Source organism: Tinamus guttatus, unplaced genomic scaffold (genome assembly GCF_059628265.1).
Source record: "Tinamus guttatus ecotype Peru unplaced genomic scaffold, ASM5962826v1 Tinamus_guttatus_pri_ptg000288l, whole genome shotgun sequence".
NCBI lineage: Eukaryota > Metazoa > Chordata > Aves > Tinamiformes > Tinamidae > Tinamus > Tinamus guttatus.
The window spans coordinates 2024178-2042279 of NW_028288822.1; the positions used below are offsets into that span (position 1 = coordinate 2024178).

Here is an 18102-nt window from a genome sequence, read left to right on the forward strand (position 1 = left end):
GTGGAAATGGAAAAATGGAGGGTTCCTGTGGTTAATATGTAACTTGTACATCAACCATAAATCTGGGAAGCATTTCCAGTATCTGCAACTAATTATATTTCAGGGAAATTTATTTATTTATTTTAAATTTATTTTCTAACTGACATGACTGAAGGATAAGCTAACATTTATTTTATATTTTTCTATTTATTCAGAAATTATATTGCTATTCTTTGACTTATTAAGGAGAAGACATGTAGCAAGGGTCAGGCAGGGATGCTTAGATTAGTTCAATAAGGTTTCTTAGATTACAAAAATCAAATGTAGCTTAAAAAGCCTATCAAATCTATATAAGTAACTAAATAGTCTTCTTTTTCTCAGTCATCCTTAATAATGATATACATGCTGCGTCAACAGCAGAGCATGGATGTTTATTTTAGCTGCACATATTTTAAACAGCATAAAACAACATATTCTTCATATTTAACAATTGTTTGAATAATTCATGAAACTAATAAAAGTGTGTTTGCATTTATTCCAGCTGTTTTGACACTGGAGAAGATGAATACTCTGATTAAACAATTCATCAGAGCTATTAAAACTAATATTTATTTAAAATAAAGAAGAAATTTAGGCTATTCCCTACCATTCACTGAAGTGCTAAGGACCTGGGAAAAATGCATCTATTTACACTTGGAATAATGATCTAACAAAAGAAGTCTCTGAAGCTCACTTTTCCTCTTCAAACACATTAAACATGCTTATTCTAGAAAACAAGATAGATATCAGCAGAACTAAAGTAGAACTTGGAAATATTATTCCAGTTTATCACTACAGCTCTTTCACACATGGATTTAAAATAAATGATTTTGAGAAAGCTAGATCATTAGAAAAAAAAACAGATTATGAGAATTATAGACTAAAAACTGAGTGGGAAAATAAATGAATGAATAATAAATACGATAATACAATTATACCTATGCACCAAAGCAACAGAAACTTTTATTTCTATTTGGCATATAACTCATTTTCATTCAAAAAATTTCTATTGTGAACACTCAGGACATCCATCAGACATCCATGCATCTTTTCTTCTGCTTTAAGACATGTTTTTTCTAAAAACTTTTTTTCCTTCTAAAAGACTCCAGCTCTTGTGAATTTCTTTATTCCTTGGGCAGCCCTACCTTCCAGTGAGCTGGCACGATTTTTTTTTCTGAAGACAACTTCTGCTACTGGCCTCATTCTTTCTTTTCTGCAGAATCCTGAGCATTGGCAATTCATCCAAACTTCCTTCCACCATCACATTTTCACTCAGCTCTCTCTTAGAGTTTTCTAGGAAGGCCAGTTCACATTCTTTGACCATCCTCTAAGGTCTCCATATTTAAGGCTCCCGTTGACAGCTTGTATTGCTTCCTGCCAAGACCCAGATGATCCAGACAGGATCCGAGATCCATTTGTTTGTGTGTTTGTGTGTTCAAAATGCAACTTCCTACTCCCCATCTTTTAATCTAAAATATTCCTAACTCTTTAACACCCTACAACTCAATCAACTGCAACTGAGAACAGCTGATAAGAACAGAGTGCACTTTTTTCTCAAGTTCTACTTGGTGCCTTGCCTATTTTCATGGATTAACGACACAGTAAAGCGTTTACTGAAGATCTGGCTTGGGGGAAAAAAAAAGACAAACAAAAGAAACCCTCCCAAAGAACAAACAGCCTTGCAAATCCAGTATTTTCCTGTTCTGCATGAAATAATATGCTTATATTTAGACACTACTTATAATGGATAATAAAAAAAGAGAGTTTTTAAGCAGACTGTTTCTTCAACAGAGAATTTATACAAATACTAGCTACTCGGAAATTCTCTCTCACTCAGATAAAGCAAGAATACTGGATTGAACAGGATAAGAAATGGTTTGCCAAGATGCATACGAGAATCTTCACCTGAGCTTAAGGGCTCAGATATACTGCTTTGCAAAAAGATGAATCTAATGAGTTTTGTTAAAAGCTCACAAACCTGGAGTAGTTTTGGTTCACACCAGTCATGTTCCACAACATTTTACTGATGTAAGGCGGGAAGTAACATTCTGGAGACTTCTACCTTACTTGGATAATGTGCTTTGAAAAATGATAGTAAGCTGTACATGTTTTTATTGCTTATGCAACTTAATTTTCAAGAAGCATTTTAAAAGCTGTGGCCAACTATGCATTTCTGAGCTGGGGAGTCATTTTATTTGGACAAAATGAAGAACAAGCCTAATTATATACTTTCGATTAGTGTTTCAGGGTATCAGGTCCAGTGAGGGGAAAGAAATGTCTCAGTTGTCAGCGTTTTGTGAAGCAAAGAGTCCAAACAAGAGCTGTCTCTAGCAACTGTCCAGTTGATGCGCAAGCTGCAATTAGTTCACTTTACAGCTCTCTTTTCAATTTAAATACCAGGAGATTCAAAAAAGGGGTTGTTCTGACACAAAAATGAATTCCCCGAAGATCATGAAAACCAGGATAACACTGAATAACTGACTGACATCGGATGCCATTTACCATTCATCCTCTCAAGTTGAGTATTACGAAATGCAGAGGCTTATAAAAAAATGAACTACCTGAGAACATTTTTTTTAATTGAAAAATGTAATAGGAACAGAAACCAAAGGAATGCTCTAGGTTAAATTTCAGTTGATTTGACAATTATAGTCTTTGTGGATATATATGTCCATCTTTTACGGTAGTTCTTTCAGCATTTTAATCTTGCATTTGAAATAATTTAACAGATCTACATTCCCTCATCTTAATAAGTCCTGGAAAACAGGAAATGAAGGGTTCATAGGAAGGGCAGACAACTACTGTAAATCACAAAGTATATTCCTTTCAGAAAGTGATTATTTTAAAAACGAAACTTGATCATCATTAACAGATGTAATTATAACAGATTTTTTTAAACCCTAATGCTGTTGCTCTGAGGTAATCTGTCTTTACAGTACTGCTCAGTGAAAGGAACTAAATTACCTTTTCAGTGTGATGAAGTGAAATGCAGCTGACAAAACATAATAAATCAAGTAAAAGCAAGACTACTCAGTTTTGAGGTAAGCTGTTATAAAGGTCTCGTGTCCTCCAATTTACAGTGAACAGAGAGCCTGTCTCAGAAAATAGTAATTTCCACTTGTATGCAGTACAGTGCTAATCTCTTTTACAGAGCATGCAAATTCAATTATGAGACTGTGTTTCCATTCCAAAAGAAGCAGCAAAGCTATGTATAATGATACACCAAATTAGAATTCTTCTATTTTGGTTGTCCCTTATTTGCTGAGGCACTTGGGGATTATATTCATAAAGAAACAATTTCAAGGTTTTATTTTTGCATTCACCATGGTTATCTTTAGTCAGGATTGGATCAGGATTAAGCTCTCAAACAGCTGTGTTCCCTTTATATCGGTAGCATAATAATGACATAATACTTCTCTATGACAGGCATTCTGCAACAATCCATATTCTGGCTTGTCTGTAGAAGCTACTGAACATTAATTTGAATTTTAAATATGCTCTTTAGCCTATGCAAACATAATAAGTGTAAATCTACTGAATATCGATTGTGAGCTCATCCTATGAGCTCCATTGATATTCAATTCCAAAGACATTTTGTTTTTTAATTACAAACTTTAGTGCCATTTGTTTTCTGCCTTGATCAATTAATCTTTGAGTAGTTAAAATCCCAGTTCCTCGATGGACAAGTGATTTAAGAAGAGCTGACTCAAATATAAATGTCTGCCTCAGTGGTACTCTATTTTAAAGTCATTTGTGTTGACAAGTAGCTTAAAAAAGCTCATATCAGATGCCACATTTAATCCACAGCATGAAAGAAATCAACATTTCAAACTGTAAGAGTCTCTCATCACATTTTCTTAGTTAAAATTTTCTTACTTCTTCCAAGTGTTTGTCACATGAAAACTTTATTTTTAGCTGACATATGGGTTATGATACGAGCTTTAGTACCAGAAAAAGTGACCTGGATATTTCTTTAATGTTTCAAATAATAGGCTACAGGCACATATTACCATATCCTGCTGGAGCTAATGAAGTGCTTAGCTTGGTTGTAACAGCAAACATATGCCCATTTAACCTCTGGAGCTAATGACTTCAGGAATCTCAGAGGATAGGTGCCCAAAAATTATTATGCCCTGCTCCTGGCAAAATAATCTGATCTACTAATACGATGTGAAATAAAGCCCTAGATCATTAACTTAATTAGAACTGCCCGTCCATTAACAATAATTGCTACTGACCCAAGGCCTGCTAGTACCTTCAGGAGATTTATCACATCAGCATCCTCTGCATCAAGAGACCTCTCACACTGAACATGTACCAAACACTAGCTGTGCTTTCAACAAAGTAATTTAACCTGCATTTTGAAATTAATTAACATTTTTCTTTGCCATAAACTATCTGACTTCTCCTGTGCTAAACTGGTTTAAGGATGAGCAACAGCCCTCAATCTTGCCACTGGTTAAAAGCAAGTTTTTGTGCAGCGCTTGAAGCCTGAGTATTCATATGATAAGCACTGCTGTGCCAACCTAGCCATACTTATGATGTCTTCAAAAAGTGGCCATGTTCAATGGTTAAAATTATCCAAACCTTCTTTAAATATCATACTACCAAATGATTCAGAATCCTATCCAGCTAAACAAACAAAAATATTTGAAATTCTGTTACTGATGTTCACTTAGGTTGTACTAAGTATGAAACAAATGTCTGAATGAAATATATCTGTACCTAAATAAAGTCTAATTGTAAGTTGTGCTTTTTATTTGGGTTTTGCTTTTCTACCTCTGAATAGATGTTAGATGAGGCTAGGATTTGCATGTAATTCAAAGCTCACAGACAAAAAGCCTGGGTTGCTGCAGCAATGCACACTTTTTATAATTGTAGTGCTCCAAAGCATTAGTAGCCCACACTAGATGTAATAGCAAAGTTGGTATTTCTCTTTTTGTTTCCAGAGAGTAGCATTTGGAAACTGTAATTAAAGGCTAGGAGTTCATCCCCAGATCATAATCTTTAGCGTGAATGAAGGTTTACACCTTCCAAAAGATTTTTCAGGTAAGCCCCTTTATATTTAATAATAATGGATAAAGTGTCACTGCTCTTGCTGCAGCATAAATCACAGTAGAGCAAATGTACAATTTCCTAATGTATGCAGGAACCACAGGCTGAGGGAAACCCAGACCTTCCTAAGACAGATTTTTCCACATGAGAACAAAACAAGACCATCTTTAGACTCGCATGCTGTTTTGAGTAGGACTGCTTTCACAAACTTCAGCCCAAATAATAAAGCTGGAAGATTAAGGCTGAAGGACAGATGTTCCAGAATGATTTTAAACCAAAAAAATTCAGTGGGCCAAAGTTCTGGTTATATAATTATTTGGGATAATCAAGTGGTCCTCTTTTCCTTGAGAGAACACCTTTGTATTGTATTCCAAACACGATTCACTACCATGGCAGAAATGGATCAAGAGATTTTGAAATGTAAATCTCTTTGATATTTCTTTTAAAAACACTGAAAGCATTTGGAACCTTTTCATATACGGCCAGGAATTTAATTTTCTAGATCACCGCGCACTTTAATGACTGCAAAAATGCTATACATGTTCTTCCCACATGGCAATATAAAATAATACAGCCTTCCAACAACCAAAGCAAGTATCGGCCTGCTCCTCTAGGGACAAAAATGCCATGTTTGAATGCATGACAAATACTAGAGAAGAAATGCTCAGAAGCGGTAAGAACATAGCAGAGATTTCTGTTGTTAATGAAAAAAACAACTGACAAAGGGATGAAATATAGAACAGATATGCATGATCATTTTGCCTGAATTCTCTTTTCTTTCCTAGTAAGTCCTTCATCTGTTTTGTCTTAGAAGACTGTAAGCAATTTGGGGCAGAGGCTGACTTTCTTGCTTGGCACACTCCTAACAGACTTGAAATGCTACCACAATATGCATAACAATAACAAGAACACAAAATTCATACTTAAATGTTGGAAACAGTTTCTACATACTTAACAAATTAAAATAGCTCTTGTAAAACCCTTCTGTTCTAATGCAAATCAGGCAAGCAAGACTTGCCAGAGGACAGAACCAAAGAAAGCAATATTGCAGGCACCTTGTTCTCTCAATTTTCACTACTACCAATATCTTACTTTGAACAAGCTCTTCAGTTATTTTGAATGTTCATGTTGAGATAATCACAGCCGGAACATATTTTGTGCTAAAAAGGCTCTTTTCTACCTGCCCTCTCACCTTGTCTGTAAGATTAAGAGAAGAAAACACAAACCTGTAAATCCAGTTTTACAGACGCAGTTGAAGCTTCCTGGGAAGTTCTGGCAGGCGGCCCCATTTTTGCAAGGGCTGGAAAGACACTCGTTGACGTCTCTCTCACAGGCCATGCCCGTGAAGCCCTCCGGACAACTGCAGGAGAAGCCCCCCACCAAATTATGGCAGGTCCCATCATTGTGGCACGGGGAGGGCAGGCATTCATCAATGTCCATCTCGCACAGGTTCCCATCATAGCCCGGCATGCACCTGCACACAAACGACTGCAGGGGTTCGTTGGCCACGATGATGACGGGGATGCTCTCGTGGCTTTTCAGAGCCGGGCTCACAGCGAGCCTTCTCATACAGCTCCCTCCGTTCTGGCACGGGTTTGGCAAGCACGAGTCATGATCCACGGACTCAATCCGCACCCCGCTCTGACGGAAAAGCATTTCCTTGATGCTCTCAAAGAAGGTGGCCACACCGCTGGGGTTCACATACTGGTTGACGTTGCGCTTGACAGCTGCCATCAAGAAGGTTTGGTTGCTCTCCTCGTATAGGCCGTAGAGTTGCACAGCAGTCCCCAGCCCTGTGAGCTGCGAGCTGGCGATTCGCAGGAAGTGGAGATAGTGATTCGTCAAAAAGTCGCGCACGGTGTGGACGCTGAGGCGAAGCAGGATGCTGTTGTCAATCGTGGCGTTACTGAACCCTGCGAAGAAAACCCGGACGCTGCTAGTGACGGCGCCGTGTAACCCGTCGTTGCTGAGGACGGCCAGGTCAAACGCTCCATCTGTGGACCGGGCCTGCGAGTGCAGGTCACAGGTGCCCCCGGGAATATTGAACAGGCTTGTAACTCCTGACGTAAGGGAGCACTGAAAGCTGTCTAACACATCCGGATCCTGGGGCTTTACATTGCCTAAAATTCCACCCGGGAAGAGGTTGCCGTAGTAATGAACAAAGATTTCTACTGTTCTGGGCTGAGATGGGTTGTCGTTTTGGTCTATGACCTTTATGTGCACAGTTCCTGTGGAAGACATCTGAGGAACGCCAGAATCTCTTGTAACCACTGAGAGGTAGAAATCACTGATTTGCTCCCTGTCGATCTCTCTTGTTGTTGTCAGGACACCAGCAGTGCTAAGGCTAAAGTAGCTGGTTGCAGGGCCAGTGCTGAGCAAATAATATGTAAAGGGACCTTGATTTGGAGGGAGATCAGCATCTGATGATTGAAGTGTCATCACCAGAGTTCCTGCACGATTATTTTCCATGACTTCTCCTTGGCTGGTGGACAAGGTAGGGCCATTGTCATTGATGTCTTCTAAAGTTACCAATAAAGAAGCACTTCCTGTAGCTGATGGCGTTCCCGAATCAACTGCTAGCACAGACAGGTTGTACACAGGCAAAGTTTCTCGATCCAGCTCTGCAGTAACAGTTACCTGTCCTGTCTGCGGGTTGATGGAAAAGGCACCGTTGTCATTGCCAGACCCAATGAAATAGGAAAATCTGCTCCAGCTAGGGACAGAGTCTGAATCAAAGGCACTCACAAATGTGACATGGGTGCCTGGAGGAACACCTTCACTGATTTGTATATTATAGGTTCCTAAAGTGAAAACCGGAGGATCGTTGGCATCCAATATCGTGATATTAACAATTACTTCATCTATATCTGCACCACGAATGCTTCCAAAATTTTTTGCAAGAACTTTCAAGGAGATACGCTCTTCTTTTTCTCTGTCAAGAGGTCCTGACACATAGAGCTGGCCACTTTTCTCTTCTATCTGGAAGCCTTTCTTTCTGCTGTTGCCAAAGATCAGGTAGTGGACTTCTCCATCTGCCCCCAAATCACGGTCACTTGCAAAGACTTCACCAACAATGGTACCTCTGGAGGCCGCCTCTGAAACCTCAAAATAATAAAGCTTGGACACAAAACGGGGCACATACTCATTTGTCCCTTCTAACTGAATGTTGATGTTAGCAAAGCTGCACCTCTCTTCATCTGGAACATTAAAAGCCTTAACTGTTAAATGGTAACTTTGCTTTGTTTCATAATCTAAGAACCCCTGGGTGGTGACAGTTCCTGTATTGGGATCGATGACAAAGAGGTCGCTATCTGAGGACTGGATAGCATATGCAATCACAGCATTGGGTCCAGAATCAGCATCAGTGGCATTCAAACGAATAACCGTTGTCCCACTTGGGGCATTTTCTAATACTTTAGGAAAGTAGTCTTCCGGGCTGAATGTGGGAGAATTATCATTCACATCAATGACATTAACAGTGATACTGCAGTAACCCGTTCTGGACACCCATCCTCCATCTGTGGCAGTAAGAGTTAGCTCATGCTTTCGGCATAACTCAAAATCAAGGGGTTTTGCTAGTGTCAGTGCACCAGTAGATGTATTAATAGCAAAGATGCCAGCCTCATTTCCAGAGGAAATGTTATATTTGATTAATCCATTCATAGCAGCATCTCTGTCTCGGGCTGAAACAATCCTGACCACTGCTCCAACAGAATGACTCTCCGGGATAGTAACACTCATACGGCTTTGAGAGAACTCAGGTGTATGGTAATTTTCTTCAGTTACAACTATTTCAACAGCTACCTCAGATGAGAGTGGAGGATTGCCTTTATCCTTTGCTTTTACCTTAAACAGAAAATTTTTGTTTAAGTCAGCCATTAGTGAGGATGACACAGAAATCCAGCCTGTACTCCTGTCCAGCCGGAATTTATTAGCATTGCTTTCATTGGAAATCAAGTATTCCACTTCAGAATTCAAGCCAAAGTCTTTGTCATCAACCGCAGTAACTTTAATTAAGTTTGTACCAATTTTCACATTCTTAGTAACAGGAGTAAAATATTTCTTAGCAAGGAAGAGTGGTGCATTGTCATTGCTGTCTACTATATTAATGGTGACAGTTGTCTCACTCAGCAGAGGAGGACTGCCTCGGTCAGACGAAGTGACTATGAAGCTGTGCCTGTTAATGTTGACATTGCTTGAACCGCTGGAGTTCTGATACCTTAAATACTGCTTGTTGAAAATTTCCCCTGTGGTTGCATTAATTCGGAAGAACTCAGACTGGGACTTTATGAAGTAGAAGACTTGACCATTAGATCCTTCATCGGGATCTGTGGCTGAAACCTGGGTGACCTTCAGTCCAATCCCAGGAAGCTCAGGACACTCCAAGTAATAGGATGGCTTTGTAAATCGTGGGGCATTGTCATTGACATCCATGACAAATATGGTCACATCTGTGCTTACTGTCCATCCGGAGTCATGTGCAGAGACTCGGATCCTGTAGCGGTCTGTGTCTTCCCTGTTTAGTGGTCTGCTTATTGTAATATCCCCGGTGCTTGGATTTATGGTAAAGGGGAGACTCGTATCCCGTATGGAGTACCTGCTGACAGCGTTCACACCGACGTCTTCATCTGAAGTTGTGACTCGTGTTACTGTAAAACCCAGAGGTGCATTTTCAGGCACAGAAGCACTAAATATCTGAGAAAACCTAGGAGCATTGTCGTTTTCATCTAAAATGTTAATGACAACTTTGACAGTAGTGCTCTGGAGCGGGGTGCCTTTATCTGAAGCTTTTATAGTCAGTGTGTATTGTGACAATTTCTCCCTATCCAATGGTCTGACACTTCTGATTTCCCCAGTGGCTCGACTAATACTGAAACTATTTTCTGTATTGCCATCAACTATTTCATAATTTAACTGTCCGTTTGGACCACTGTCTCTGTCCACAGCAGTGACCGTCAGTATCTTCCGTGGTGACAAGTTCTCCATTATTTCAGCAATGAAGGGATCTTGCTCAAACTCTGGTGCATTATCATTGACATCTATCACTGTTATTTCCACTTTCTTATATGAGGAAAAGGGAGGAAAGCCCGTATCTCTGGCCTCAATCCAAACCACGTATTTCTGTATTGCTTCAAAATCCAAAGGGTGACTGATGGAAAACTGTCCTGTTACTTGATCGACCTGGAATGTGTTGCCCAGGTTACCACTTGCAATGTAGTAAGACAAGGAACCTCCTCTAGCTGAAGACCCAGAAACGGTTGTGACAAGTGTACCGACCACTTGGTTTTCAGGAAATGTGAACGTCTCCTGCTCGGCTCGAACTCGAGGAAATTCTGCTTTGTTTACAAACCTCACGGTTACCGTTGTGGAATCTGTCTTGGGGTACAGGCCACCGTCCTTCACATGAACAGAAAATGTAACTTCAGACTCTTCTGTCAGGGAGTTAGTAGCCATAATTGCTCCTCTCGCTGGATCAATGTGGAATTTTTCAGAATTTTTTCCCACGAGGGAATAATGGAGCTCAGCGTTAGAGCCAGAATCCGCATCGGTGACAGTCACTGCAAACACAAACGAACCTGAAACAGAACACAGACAGGGTGCTCATTAATGAATGTATCAATCATGGGAAGTGTGTTGCCAATTTTTTACTCTAAAACATATGGAAGTTTAGGTGTCCCTCCTGATATTTTTCCTGAAGGATAATGCTATATCTTCCACTGTTCTAAAAATCAGCTCTTTGTATATGAAACAATAATATGTATATATTGTGCCTCAGATCTTTCAAACGCATGTTCCACACTGAACTCTACCATACGAGCAGAATTAACAGAGTGTGTTAACATCCATATTTGCCTATTTTTAAGGAGAATCTAGGGTATTTATTTGCACTGGAGTTTGCACATCTTATACATGGCACATCTTTCAAATTTGACACTGTCCAACCAATTTGCAGAATGTTCTGCTGAGGGTTTTACTGGTACTGAAACTTAGAAAACACCAGTTCTGTATATAAATCATGTTGTTTTCAACCTCTTAAGGCAAATCAGTTACAAGCAGGAATGACTTTGACAGTGTCCCCTTAAAACTATACTTCTTGTCACTATTTGTCATGTGCACTGATTTGTACTCCAGGGAAGGAATATTTTAAAATGACAGTATTCAAAACCTTGAGAAAAATGGGACAGGACCAAAATTAGAGTTGCAGATGACCTGCAATCCAAAATATCTGAAGCACCACCAACTGCTCAAGTTACCTGGGGCAGTAGGTGATGGGACGTGGGTGACATAGGGATGGTGCTGAAATTTGGGTGGGTTGTCGTTGACATCGGTGACAGTGACAAGCACGCTGGTGGAACTGGACAGCGCGCCCGGGAAGCCGCCGTCGCTTGCTACAACCACCAAGGTGTAGTTCTCCTTGGTCTCTCTGTCCAGCAAAGCACTGGTGATGATCTGGCCCGTCGAGGGGTTGATTGTGAACTGTGAGTTGCCACCAATAAGCCGGTAGCTGTTTGAAAGAAAAACAAGAAGGGGGGAAAATACCAATTACTATTTCAAAAAACAGCCTATAATTAAGTTAATAGCATTTTTTAGATTGGTTGGACCACCATGCTGATGTATATCAACACATTCATTTACTTCTGCCTGTCAACCTGTCTTCACTTTTTCCTTTTCCGTATTTCTAGTCTGAAACCTGTCGTAAGTGATATTTCTGGGGATTTTCAAATGTAGCTGCTTAACACAAATACACCTATAGTATACAAGTGGCAGTCTGAGTCTTAGTACATTTAGAGATACAGTTGGACATTCTCTCAAAAAGTGGCCTGCTAGAGGAAGGCCCTAGTACTTCAGAAAAGCCCAATACAGCACAGTAACAGCTATTTTTTAAAGTATATGATTCTATAAATCATTCAGAAGAGAACGGTTATAAAAGATGAAGTTATATTATTTATTAAAAAATAAATTTTTACATTACATTTAAATTTTTAAATTACGTTTTTAAAATCAAAAGAGGTTATGACATAAACACTAACAGAAACACAGAAGCTTTACCTAGAGGAATGAAAGTCACTCCGTGTAATCAACCAAGGCAGCTTCTCGTGTTCCATCATTAATCTCTGCAGCATGCCATGAGCACACTTTAATTGCTTCATTATGATTTAACATGATGGCCATGTGTAATTATTCTCCAGTTAAAGAAATGTGCATCTAGGGTTGAAAGGACGTGCAGCCAGCCTGAAGCGCCACTTGTATCTCCCTAAATATCAGTAGCATGGGCAAATTTCATCTGTAATTTACAATGTTCTAAAACTGCATGAGGTGTCACATATGAGACACGGGTTCTCTTCCACATATGAAGAGTGGCTCAAGCTTTAGCATTCAAAAAACACTAAAAGAACATTTTGAAAGGGGCTCTAACAAATCTGAAAAGAAGTTTTGAGTGTTCAGCACCTCCAAAAGTAGACCATATGTGTTCTGGCCCATCTAGCTTTTGCCAGTTGTGTAATACCAGTCATATTTTAAGATTTACGTTACTCTAATTGCTGAATCTGAAGAAAAATCTGTCCAAGAAAAATAAAGTGTGCTCCACAGTCTAAAAAGCACAAAACAGAACCTCAGATCAATTTTTAAACAGCTACTTATGAAATACTTTTATCAGCTATTCTACTATGATGCAGTGAATGAATGATGAAGACTAATTGCAGAAACACCCATGCAATTCAGCCACATTAGAGAAATCTGAGAGCACTCTGATAAATTCAATCATGAGATGCAATCATTACAATCATTCATGCTTCGCATGCTTCTTTACTAAAGAAGCTTTCCAGAAATGGTTCTTAGGGTGAGAGCGAGTAGAATTAAAAGCTCCATTGTTTCACAATTCAATAAATGGTAACTTTGGACACCTTTCAAGTCTTTTAAAGATGTCAAAATATAAATTTCCTATTTCAGGCTTCTAGTTAGTGAGAAAGAATATATTATAGTGTTTCAAACCCAATCATTTAGCTATAATGTTCTGTTTTATTTTATTTCACCTCATTATTACTTTTTAAATTATGACCATAGTGACCATAGTGATATTCTTCTGCACTCGCAGAATAAACTGAGCTGAAATTATAGAAGTAGATCAAGTTAAGCAACCTTTGTATTCTTGTGCATGTTTGGGAACAGAGATGCAGGTGTTTGCATATACAAAGGCTAAATTCAAAGGGATTACCTATTGGTCCTTGGGAATATCAAGGAGTGATTAATAACTAATAATAGCCTGATTTGTATTGCATTTGCAGTAAACCTCTCCTCAGTGGGTAAAGGCTTGTCATTGCCACTTAGCATCGTCATTATTCCCGTCTCTAAAACTGCACACAGCGTTCAACCCAGTGCCCACATAAGCAGTGCCGGTGCATCAGTCAAGTAATATAAATCATTTTGTTTATTATCAATACAAAGTCTGCAAAAGTAGTCTACACTACACACACTATATATGAACTAGCATTTTAGAATCAAAGCAAGATACTGTAGCATTCCCGAAACGTCTGTATGCTTTCACTAGAAAAACTTTAACCATCAGAGTTTGAAAATTTTTATGCAAAAATCAGAAGAGGCTCACAAAGTGATACTAGTTTCTAGATTTAACTAGCTTAATAGATAAAATTCAAAGATGACTAGATTTGCAAAATATCTTCTATATACTTTTTTAGGTTTGTAAGTGATATTTGGATGGATGGAGCCCTGCCACAAAGCTGGCTTTTGTATCAGGTTTGTGAATGAAGTTTTAAACTTAACTAAATGTCTTCTCCCCTGCCAAGCCCTTTCCCAAACCTCTTTTGACTAATGCTTAAGTTTGTCAGCCTCCAAAAACAACAGCTTCTAACTGCTTCAGGAATACGCTTCAAAACTTGTTATACATATTAACTATGTATTTAACTACAAAGATTCAGTTCTAAAAGCTATGCTAAATATAAGGCTTAAGCCTTTTCATAGTCCATAATTGCTAATGAGTGGCAGTAATGCAGAGTATTCACAGCCTGTATCATATTTCATTATTCAGGGAATGTACATATAGAAACTGCAAGTTTCATGCTTAATTCATTTATGACGTTCTCTAGAGTTAAATGGGTTCGGGTTTTTAATTTTTTTAAATTTCTGCTTAGCTCTAAATTTAGAGAAATATGAATAAAACAGTTATATTTAACCCATTAGCAATAAACTCAGGTGTGAATTAAAATTTCATTTGCTTTTAGCTTTATAAAAACTTAAGAACCACGCTGTTCTTAATACAATTCTATATCCCCTCACAACTCTACATCCAAATAAGCTAGATTTGCTTGTATCAATTAGCTGCAAACATACAACTGTTGTCTTGTGCCTTAAGGCTCGTGTCATACCGGCGATGAACATTAGGAAAAAAAAAATCTGCAGGCGAGGTACGAGGCAGTACTGCATAACAGAGTAACAGCAAGCGACCTACCTAATAACAGCATTTGTAGAAGCATCAGCATCTGAGGAGTTTACTAGCAAAATATCTGTCCCTGTAGGGGCATCCTCCAGAATCGTGGCAGAATACACATCAAAGGCAAACGTGGGGACATTATCGTTGACATCATCCACTGTGACAGCAATCGTTCCAGTGCCAGTGAGGGCAGGAAACCCTGGGGAAAAGCGGGATAGAAAATGCTAGAGGTTACAAATACCACAATACTGATCCGAAGTCTGCCATTCCTAATTTAAAGTCTCGTGTCTGAACATGTCACAGTTCACGGAGCACGAAAGCCAATTCAACATACAGGACAGGGTCAGATTTGTTTCAAAGTAGGGCAGCTCAACACCAACTACGGAGTTGTGCAAAAAATAAAAAGGAAAAAAGGATTTTTTTTTCTTTGTAACTTAATTCCACAACTATTTTGTAACACAATCTCAGTGGAAAAAGTTGGTCATGGACTCACACAGAAGCCTTCCCGTAAGAATTGGGACCAATTTGAGCATGCGGTTAATTTTCCTATTTCTCTAGGAGAAGGTCTTCCAAAGGTGGCACGCGGACAGCCTTGAAGACTCAAACCCTCAATTTGTTTATCTGCAGAGCAAATAAAGTGGGAAGAGAGGCTAAGTCTGACTCCCCGCATGGCACTTCCTCTGCCTGTCACACTGCTGACCTCGAGAGACCTTCTCTGGTGTGGTGAGATGGTTGTGCAATCTTCAGACTCATTCAAACTTCAACCAGAGGATTTCAACCATCTGCAGCAGCACAGCAACCAACACTGAAGCAGACAGCTCACTCTCGCAGGGTATCAGGTTATAGGAAACTGGGTTGGACTAATTTAATCTATGGCTTTCATTCTTCTTGCTATTTAATCTTGCTAATTAATCCTCGACTTTGATGAGTATGAACAAGTGAGGAAGAGTATGTTTAGCCATATGCAGTCAGTCGATATTTACTCTCTCAGTTTCCTTCCCTCAATCCTCTCCCCTCCAAAAAAACACTGGGAGTTTTTTAAAAGATCATGCCAGCTTTCCCCATTTCCTACGCTTATTTTGAGCCAAAAACTATCAAGACATCAGCAAACCAAATTGTTAACTGAGGGTCTCTGAAAAAATGGGATCACTCCTTTCTTTGAATACATAGCCAAAGGTAGAGAACAAAACACAGCAGTTAGAGCCCTTTACTCAACAGACAGATGATGACCATGCTTGGCACACCCCAGCTTGAATCTCTTTCCCTTTCTCTCCTGAAGAGATAAAATAATCCATCATTTGCTGGACCAAGGAAACACGGACTCCACTGAAAAGCTCTGGGTCAGCACCTAGTATACTGGTGTTGCAAAAAAGTCACCCATGTTCTAGCAAGGTGTCACTGGACAAAATAGGGGCCGCCCTATGACCACACCGAGCACCAGGTTGGGTCGCTGCTAAACGAGCCTCCTTCTGCACCTCCACACCGCATCAAGGGATCACTGCGGGAGCAGCTTCTGCACGGGGAGAACGTTTCCCACTACAGAACGCTCCGAAGTAACTCGGCACAATGCCCAAATGTACAGAATGAAAGGAGTTCCAAATGGAAATATGCTATAAATTTTGCAAAGTTCCCTTTGAAGTCTGTCGATCGGATGGGCCTGATCACAACACTGAGGAAAGAAGCTGCAAGCCAAGGAGCGTGCACTTCGCACCGCTACTGCACACAATGAGGCTCTTTCTGTGCTCTTCTCTGAGGTAATTCCTTCTGTCTATTAATATACTTTCAGCCAGGAAGGTTGCATTAAGGCAATAAGCCTGGCTTTTATTTTATTTTTTTTAAACCTTTTTTTTTCAATTTTGTCATTTAGCCAAACGCTTAGATAGAAAAGCCTGCAAAAGTGTTCTTGATTGCTGAAATATTGCCCATGGAGTGTTTATTATTACTGCATTAAATGAAACAGAGTCCTCGGCGGTATTCACTGCGTGTGTCATCGAGCTCCGGCCTTCCAGACACATTTAATCGACATTCATCTCACAGCTAATGAAATGAAAAGCTGAAAGTTGCGAAGTTTCACAGGTGATTAAACAATTTATACATAATTCAGAAATTAATCTAGGATAAGTCACATTCAAAGAACATCAGTAATGAAACGCAGACCGGAAAAAAAAAAAAAAAAAAAGGTTTAATTCCTAGCTAAAACGTGAAATCCATTGTTTTAAGCACGATTCGATAAAACAAAGAGCCAGCACTGGAAAATCCACGCTGTCAGTTTGTGCACAAGATGACCCGCAGCAGCAGCTTCCCCAAACGCCCCTTTAGACGTAGCTCAGCGCTGACCCGACGGGCCCAGCTCAAGCGCGAGTCCAGGCGGTGCTCGGCAAGCTCGCTCCGTGCGAGCCCGCAGCCCCGGTAGCCACGGGACGCAGGCTCTATTAGTTTGGGCTCGCTTAGAATGTGCTAACTACATTCCCAAGACTTCCGACCAGCGAGGAGAATGGGAAGGCTTCGCTCATGTCTGCTGGCAAAACACCACGTGGACACACGCTAGCAGGAAAACGCTGAAATGGGTTTTTTTCTTCTTCTCCTGCACGGCTATACAATCCTTGGTCCCATAGAGAAATGGTCAAAATGGACACAAAATGAATGCCAGAAACCGTAGCTGCATATATGCAAGGGCTATTTTCCCACTCGGAATTACCACCAGTTTTTGCTTCAGCTGTTTGATTGAAGCAGCCCTGATCCCTTTCCACGCGTGTGGCATCTGAATTTATGCAGCACCAGACAAATGCTCTGAGGCTCAAATACTGATCCTGCTGAGAGCCAAGGACGTTTAGGTAATGCCAACAATCAGGACCAGAATTTCACACTTCATCATAGTTTACGTCTATGCTAAAGTCTATACTGTACAGTATGCAGCAGTATGGACACATCTATATTAGCTGTAGAGAAGTGTGTCTACTAGCCAAGGTTGAGCTCTATACTATTAAAACTAGCCAGGGCAATGCAAGTAGTTTATACCTCCTTCAGTGCTAGCTTGGGGCTGCTTTCTGCTCTCAGAAATAGCCCGAAGTCCCATATTAATTCAGGTGTTTGTAACATCCTAAGTCGCTCTTCTTCCGTTCCAAACCAAATCATTCTCATTTTACTTAGATGGAAAAACTCATGCATCTACACTGGTTTCCTTTCTACATAGCTATCCAACTACATATTTTTCCCCTCTAAGTAAAACATCACGTCCACAAATTTACTCCTTTATTCTATTGCACTGAAAGATAAGGTTGCAATTTCACAGGGAGCCCTCAAAGCTTTTATTCACTTGAAATTAAACGCCTAGCTCACATTTCTGCAGTTACTAAGAAATATAAGAAGAGGAAGTTGCAAATGAAGTAATTTTCTATGGAAAAGAAATAGCTTGGGGCCAAATTCTATCGTCCTCGGTGAACTTTCAGTGAAAGTTCTGCTTGCGTAAGGACCACAGAATTTGGCCCCTGGTAATAAGTAGGTTTCATAAAACGTAGATGTCATATTTGTGGTAAGAAAAGTAGTTTCCACGGTCAGGCTGTGTTCCCAGATTTCTTAGT

At 39.8% G+C, this 18102-nt stretch overlaps 1 protein-coding gene across 1 annotated transcript in view; it reads right to left on the reverse strand.

The window, feature by feature from the left end:
• FAT4 (FAT atypical cadherin 4) overlaps positions 1-18102 on the reverse strand; it is a 128867-nt gene that overhangs the window by 22204 nt on the left and 88561 nt on the right. The window contains exons 7-9 of the mRNA XM_088527695.1: positions 14540-14720; positions 11328-11578; positions 6300-10649 (exon numbers count right to left, since the gene is read on the reverse strand). Of these exons, the coding sequence (XP_088383821.1) occupies positions 6300-10649; positions 11328-11578; positions 14540-14720 (4782 nt within the window). The remainder of the gene's footprint in view (positions 1-6299; positions 10650-11327; positions 11579-14539; positions 14721-18102) is intronic.